Genomic DNA, 7,055 nt, shown 5'->3' on the forward strand with positions numbered 1-7,055 from the left:
GCTTTCGGGGCTGTGTGTCCTAGAGCTACCGATTTGTGCCAAAATTCCTAGGACCCCCCCCCTTCCAAAGTGTGCACCCACCCAACACAGGGATGCCAGGCATACCGGCCAAAGACACCAGCGGGCCACGCCTGCTAGACTCCCTTAGAGCGCGAGGGCCCGCAAACAGGGCCGCCCGCTTCCGCACGCAGCAGGGACAGAGTCCGGACACACCTCTCCGCGCCCCCCGGCCGGTCAGGCGGCGCGGGACTACATCTCCCAGCATGCCCCCGCGGCCCCGAGCCAGGCGAGGCTCGGTGAGTCAGAGCCGCACAGTAAATATTTGTATTAGCCGGAGCCGGCTCGCTAATGGTGGACGCGTGAGGCGGAGGAGCGCGGCGGCGGGAGGCAGCGGGCAGCGCGGCGGCGGCGCCATGTCCGTGAACATGGACGAGCTCAAGCACCAGGTCATGATCAACCAGTTCGTGCTGACGGCGGGCTGCGCTGCCGACCAGGCGAAGCAGCTGCTGCAGGCGGCCCACTGGCAGTTCGAGGTGCGCGGCCGGGATCCGGGCCGGGGCGGGGGTCCGTGCCGCCAGCCGCGCGTGTTTGGGTCGGTGTGGACACGTGCTGGTGCGCGCTCCGCCCGGGTCGGGGCCGCGCTCTCGGCTGGGTGTCCTGGCGTCCGCGCGCCCCGTTGGCCGGGCCGCAGCGCGCACACGCGGCGTGCGGGTCCGGCCGGGCGGCGCGGCCGCGTCTACGCGGTCCCCGGAAACGCCGCCCGAGCGGGGTGGGTGAGAGGGGCGGCTCGCCCCCACCGGGCCAGAGATCCCCGCCCCCCCGAGTCCCCTGGCAGTCGGGATGCGGGAATACCCCCCTTTTGTTCGGGTAACGGCCAGGGCGGGGCGGCGCCGCGGCCGGGACGGACAGTCGGCGGGCGGCCGGAAAGAGGACGCCCCGGCCGGGGCTGAGCTGGGCGCGCGCCGCCCCCACCTCGGGAGCCGCCGGATGGGACTGGGAGCTCTGGGGCCCGCGGGTAGAGGCGCCCCGCGCGAGTGGGTTTGAGGGTCTGCGTGCCCAGGGGGTAGCTCGGCAGCGCGTGTGTCTACGTACATGTGCATTTGTATTTACGCACGCGCCACGCTACGTGTGGGCATGTTGGCGTGTGTGTAAACACGCAGTCCACCTGGCGCGCGGGTGCGGGCTGTGTGCGCCCCGTGTACACACGTCGCCGTTTTGCAGATAGTGCCCACGCGTGGACATACACGCGTGTACGGGTGCCGTTTTGAGCCCCACACTACAGCTACGGGTGTGCATTTGTGCACCCCGCCCTCGAGGCGTGTTCAAGTGGCCTCCTCTGTGCTGGCACAGGAATCTACCCGTACATTGCAACGGCGTGGTTTACACGGTTCGGTTTGCACGGTTCGGTTGCTTTTCAGTCAGCTGGGTAGGAGGTGGGGCTGCCCCAGTCAGGACCCCACCCACCAGGCCTCCCCGATCCATAGAACATTAGTGCTCACAGCTTGTGCTGCCAAGAGGCCACCTGGCTTTGCCTAGCTCAACTGCCCCAGAAATAACCCAGGGTGGTATCTAGGGAAGAGGCCAGAGTCCTTGAGCACCACCCCTCACAGGTGTAAGGTCACAGCCCAGACGGTGTCTGTGCCCAGCCAGAGCCCGGGAGCCTGGTTTCCTGATGGGGAGCCATCCCTGGAAAGGTGTTTGGGCCTGCAGGGGGTCCACTGAGGATTCTAGGGTTCAACTTCCTGAGAGTCCGTTGGGGGGTCAGGATTCCAGCCAAAGGTTTGGACAGCCTGGGGAAGTAGTAGCATATCCAGCCAGGGAAATCTTTGCTCACAACTTCCTACCAGAGCTCTTAGCAAGGACCACTGACGCTGTGTGGTCCTCAGGCCACAGGATGGGAGGTTGCTCTCTGGGCGGTTCCCTTTGGTCCTCTGGCCTCAGTTTCCTCAGTACCTCCAGCGTGGGAGTTATCTCTAAGGAGTCCGAGGCCACTCCCTTGCGCCCACCGCCCTGGGGGCCAGCAGCCCCACCCTGCAGGAAGCTCCCTAATCAGCCTGTTTGTCTCAAGGGCTAGATGTGGCAAAACTTGCAAAACCACATTCACGGCAGTTTGCTTGAGTCCCACATCTGCATACATGGCTCCCTCCCTGCCCGGGGTTGGGCAGGCAGGTGTCTGGTGGGAAGCGCCTCGCCTGTCTGGACTCTCAGCCCGGAGCACGGAGCCTGGCACCAGCTGGGCTGTCACTCAGTGGTGTTGCTCCACCACAGGAATTAAAAATGTAATGTGGCTTTGAGGATTGAAACGCCTGAGAGAAACTGTCCCCAGGAGGGGCCGGAGCTGCCTGCAGACTTGGTGGCTCTGGTGGCCCCCTGAGGTAGGGGCCGTATGCTCCAGGCTCCCTGAGTTTCCATTCCACATGTATAAAATGGGGGATATGGGTACGAGGGAGGTTCACTTAGAGTGAAAATGGGTTGTGAACCCCCAAACCTTAGGTCCCTGTGTGAGGGTGAGTAAGGGGCTCCTCGGGGCTACCCTTTCTGTATCATTCTCCCGCAAGCTCACACTACATGCTGTTTTTGGGTCACATCTCTGTGATTCAGGTGTTAATGAGGACAGGAGGCTGCAGGGGGAGGGGACCTGTGTGTTTAAGTGGTGGTGCTTTAAGGCAGCAGAAGGTGCTGGAATCCTCACTCAAGTGGCCTTTGGATTTGCCTTTGGGAAGGAATAGTTGGGGTGTGTCCCCTGGGGCTCCTAGGTGGGAAGGAGTCCTGAGGAGGCACTTAGAGACCAGCACCCACCCCAGCCTGTTCCCACAACCTGTCTGGGGACACTGGGGTTGGGCATCTACAGCAGGAAATTCCCAGAAAAATTCATTTGAATGTAAAAAAATAACAAAACCCCAGGGCAAGCCATGGGAGCCAGCTTGGGTTTCTGGCTGTGTGGGGGTGGGGAAGGGACTGGGCCCGGCTGGCCTGTGTTTGGGGGGTGGGGGAGGGTAGTGAGCCTGAGGGCTGGTGATGGAGGGCAGCTGGGGCTGGGCCTGGGCCTTGGCAGGGCCCTGCAGACCCTTCACACACTCCCTCACCCAGCACTTTCGCAAGAGCAGCTGGTTCCCTTATTTTCCTCAGTGCCCCTCCTGCAGGGCCCCAGCCAGGACAGACCAAATGCGGCACCTCCCTCAGGGCTCCTGGAGTCCCCTCTCCCCCAGCCTGCTCTCTGCCCTCTCCCCCGCTCCCCTTCTCACCAGGCTGGGTGCGGATACCCGGATACCCCGTTTGCATCCTCCTGCTCTGACACGTTAAGAACATCCCGATGGAGGCTTGGGTGAGGGGGCCAGTGAGTGCAAACCCCAGGCCGTCCTACTTACTTCTGGCCCTCCTAGCTGGAACTTGGATCTTAGGACGTTAACTGCAGCAAGGGAGGGGAATCTGGAAGTCACCGGTCTAGTCCCCTTGTGTTGCAGTTGGAAACGCTGAGGCCCAGGTCACAGCAGGCTCCTGTGGCCAGCCAAGGAGAGGGCCGGGTGGGTCACAGACTTCACCTCCGGGAGCCTTTGCTGTCCCCTGGCTCCTAGATGAGGAAATTGAGGCTTTGTGACCTTTAGGTCAGGCTAGAATCTCTTGAAATAAAGGCGGACCTCCGCTAAAGGCCTTTGCCTTGGAGACCAGGAGGGGTTGCTGCCTGCCCCCCTCCCGAGGTCACTGTGCCGACGTGAGGGTCCTGCAGGCTGGACGCGGGCAGTGTGAGGGTCTTCACCGCCCGCCAGACCTGCCTGGGAGTCTGGCACCGCCTTGGGAGGTGGCACGCACTGATTTGTGACAGACACACTGCTTCCACTCATTTCTCCCCCTTGGTTGCCGGGCCACACTAAGTCCCAGAGATCCTGGGGACGAGGGCAGTGCAGGGCCACGGGGGGCAGGGGGGGGCGGCTGAGGGTAATTAAGCTTGGGCCTTTCTTCCCACAGACGGCCCTCAGCGCCTTTTTCCAGGAGACCAACATCCCCTACAGCCACCACCACCACCAGATGGTAAGTGTCCCTGCAGCCCCCGGGGCGGCTACGGGGTGCTCCTGCTGCAGGGCAGGGAAGGAGGCCTCTGGCGCTCTGCCGTGGCTCCACGAGAGGGTCCTCCGTGGACATGGCCCATGGGTGTGGTGGGCTCTGGGAGCCCCCAGCTAGGGGAACTGTCCTGCGGAGCTGGATGCATCCAGGGAAGAGGCACAGAAGCTCCCACCAGTGGCTGAGTGTGTGTCTGCTCCTAGGAGGCAGTGGGAGGCCGGGGACCCTCCCAGAAAGGGGTGCTCACCCCCACTCTGTTCTTCCCCCCACAGATGTGCACTCCTGCCAACACCCCTGCCACGCCCCCCAACTTCCCCGATGCCCTCACCATGTTCTCCCGTCTCAAGGCTTCTGAGAGCTTTCACGGTGGCGGCAGTGGCAGCCCAATGGCCGCCACGGCCACGTCCCCCCCGCCGCACTTCCCCCACGCCGCCACCGGCAGCTTCGCAACACCCAGCTGGCCCACCGCGGCCTCGCCCCCAGGGGGGCCACAGCACCACCAGCCGCAGCAGCCGCCCCTGTGGACTCCGGCACCCCCATCCCCAGCGTCAGACTGGCCGCCCTTGGCCACCCAACAGGCTGCCTCAGAACCGAGGGCCCACCCTGCCATGGAGGCTGAGAGATAAGGGAGGCCCCTCCCCCCTCCCGGAGGCCAGGACCCTGTGGGGCGGGGGAGAGGATGTCTCTGCGGGCCCCCTTCACCCTCCTCTGTCTGCACCCCTGTTCCCCGGAGCCCTGGAGGGGAGAGACCGGACCCTGGTGCCTGCACACAGGCCGCCTGCGCATGAACACGGAAGCGCAGGCCTGCGGCGCCTAGCTTGCATGGATGTGGTTCAGAGTCGTCTTGGTGCTGGTGGACAGAACCTCAGAGAACAAGCAGCCTTCCCCAGAGGACTCGCTCGCCCTGCCCCACCCCAGGGGGCTGCGGAGAATCGCCACAGCAGCGGAGACTTGGCTGGCTCCTGCCTTGGAGCTCCTCGGGGGCCAGCAGGCCTCGATCCCCACCCTCGGGAATGCAGAGCCTTCTCCGCATGTGTGTGTGTAGCTGTGTATGTATTTATATGTATGTCGCTCTTCAAGAAGCAACCTAGTTTATGGGGCAGCTGGACTTTGCATGTTAGAGTGAGCCCCCAAGCCCCTTGCCCGCCACCCCTCCCGCCAGGGCCCTGCCCCTCTCTCCCCCCGCCTTGTCAGCCAGCCTTGCTGTTCCCTGCAGAGAAGAGAATTGTGGGAAACTCCAGGACTCTTCCCACCCATTCCCCAGCGCTTGCCTGCTGGGGCTGCCTGCATGCCTCCCCCAGAGCCTGGGGGTACCTCACACCCTTTCCCTTCCCCCTTTTAACAAAAGAGAAGAAAGAGTTCGAACTACCACCAGGCTTTGTGGTCTTGCCTCGTACCCTGAGCTTTGCTGCCAGCTGGCTCCATGTGGAGAGGCAGGGCACCCTCCAGTCCTGCCTGGCTCCACACTGCTGCTGCCTTTTCATCCATAACGTGGCTCTGGAATCTTCCTGCCCATCCAAGGTTCCTGCCGTGAAGTTCGTTTCTGGCCTTGTCTTCCCAGAATCCCAGCCCTCTTGCCCATCCTTCCCCCTGTCTGCGGGGCCGATCCTGACCTCCAGAGCTAACAACTGCCTTCTGGTCTGCTTGGGTTTCAGAGCGAGCTTTTTTGTGTGTCTTAGGACGCCAGTGGCTGGCTGCAGGCTGCAGGCTGCACTGTCCAAGCCCAGCCTCCAGCAAACGGGCCTGGTGGGGCAGGGCCCTCCCCCGGGGAGGTGCAGACCCCGGCGCCCACAGATGGCAGGCTCTTCTGCAGGGTCCGTGGGGGCTCGTGACAGGAACAGGACAAGCCCAGGGCAGAGTCCAACCTGCAACTCAGACCTTTTGTCGCCAAGGAGACTGGCAAAGCAGGGGGAGCACACAGGCTCCCAGGGAGAAGCCAGGGATGCCCCACTCTGTCCCCCTACCCTCCAGCTGCCCACGCTGGGGGATAGGGTTCCTGGGGCAGTCTCAGCCTTGCATTCCTTGTGCGGGCCTGGGCTGTGGGGAAGGAGGGAGGCCCGACCTTCCATAGAGGCAGATCTCCGTAACTCAGCACAGCCCACCTGGCGCCTCGCCCCTCGGTTGACCCCTTCTGCGATGATGCCTGGGTCGGAGAGTCGCAGACCCTGTTGGAGAAGGCCTCCTGTTTGCTGTCCCCACGTTCCTCACCGAGAGTCCTGCCCTTGCGCCCGGGGAAGAGGATGCTCCCGTGCTGGTGTCGCCCCTGCTGCCCCCCGGCCCCGGCCTCCCCCGCTTTGTCTCAGCCCCGCTGGACCCTGGACAGGCTCTTGGGATAACTGTACCCTCTGGTTGTCACTGAACGCTGACCACTGGGCCCCCGCTCAAGCTGTTGCTTACGTCCTGGAGCTGTGACCTCTTGAAACCCATCCTTCTAAGGGCCTTCCTCTCGGGAGTCCAGAGCCGGGGGTGGGGGTGGGGGGGGCACAGCTCTGTCAGGGCTGCATGTAGAGAGGGGAGGGAGGGGCAGGCAGGATAAAGGTGATATTTTGGGCCTCCTGAATCTTCTCTATAGCTGCTCCATTCTTTGAGATGAGAAAAAAATTCTCTAGTAACAGCCACGCACACACACACACATACACACACCCTTAAATGGTAGGAGAAATGCAGAGGCAGGTATGTGCTTATGAGTTACCTGCTGCAGAGGGGAGTGTGCCCGGGCTGTCCCAGGGAGCAGTGACTGAGGCACAAGAGGCAGTGCACCATCTAGAATTTGCACTCCTAGAGGCATAGGAGGCTCTACTTTGGCTGGCTACAAAGTCTGGTCCCCAGACCAACACCACCACCTGGGAGATTGTTAGGGTGCAGGACCTCGAGGTTCACATTGAGAAGTGTCCCTACACGACATTTCTGCTAAGTGCCAATCTGTCGTAGGTGAGGGGCATTTCTGGTCCTGGGGGACTGCCATGGGCTGGGCCTGGAGGTCTCAGGCCGTCACG

The 7,055-nt window shown here is 62.9% G+C and overlaps 1 protein-coding gene across 1 annotated transcript; it reads left to right on the plus strand.

Annotated features, from left to right (window-relative positions):
• The first annotated feature begins 266 nt into the window (after positions 1-266).
• On the plus strand, positions 267-5,428 carry UBALD1 (UBA like domain containing 1). The gene is made up of 3 exons (XM_039239332.1): positions 267-533; positions 3,967-4,029; positions 4,332-5,428. Exons 1-3 carry the CDS (start codon positions 414-416, stop codon positions 4,683-4,685), a joined length of 537 nt encoding a protein of 178 aa, XP_039095263.1. The 5' UTR covers positions 267-413; the 3' UTR covers positions 4,686-5,428.
• The last annotated feature ends 1,627 nt before the right edge of the window (positions 5,429-7,055 follow it).

Source organism: Hyaena hyaena, unplaced genomic scaffold (genome assembly GCF_003009895.1).
Source record: "Hyaena hyaena isolate Hyena2069 unplaced genomic scaffold, ASM300989v1 scaffold_155, whole genome shotgun sequence".
Lineage (NCBI taxonomy): Eukaryota > Metazoa > Chordata > Mammalia > Carnivora > Hyaenidae > Hyaena > Hyaena hyaena.

Excerpts from the sequence above, each read along its gene's own strand:
- UBALD1 (XM_039239332.1), top strand. The coding sequence starts at position 414 with ATGTCCGTGAACATGGACGAGCTCAAGCACCAGGTCATGATCAACCAG. Across the intron at positions 534-3,966 it reads CGGCCCACTGGCAGTTCGAG|ACGGCCCTCAGCGCCTTTTT; the intron begins GTGCGCGGCCGG and ends TTCTTCCCACAG. Across the intron at positions 4,030-4,331 it reads GCCACCACCACCACCAGATG|ATGTGCACTCCTGCCAACAC; the intron begins GTAAGTGTCCCT and ends TTCCCCCCACAG.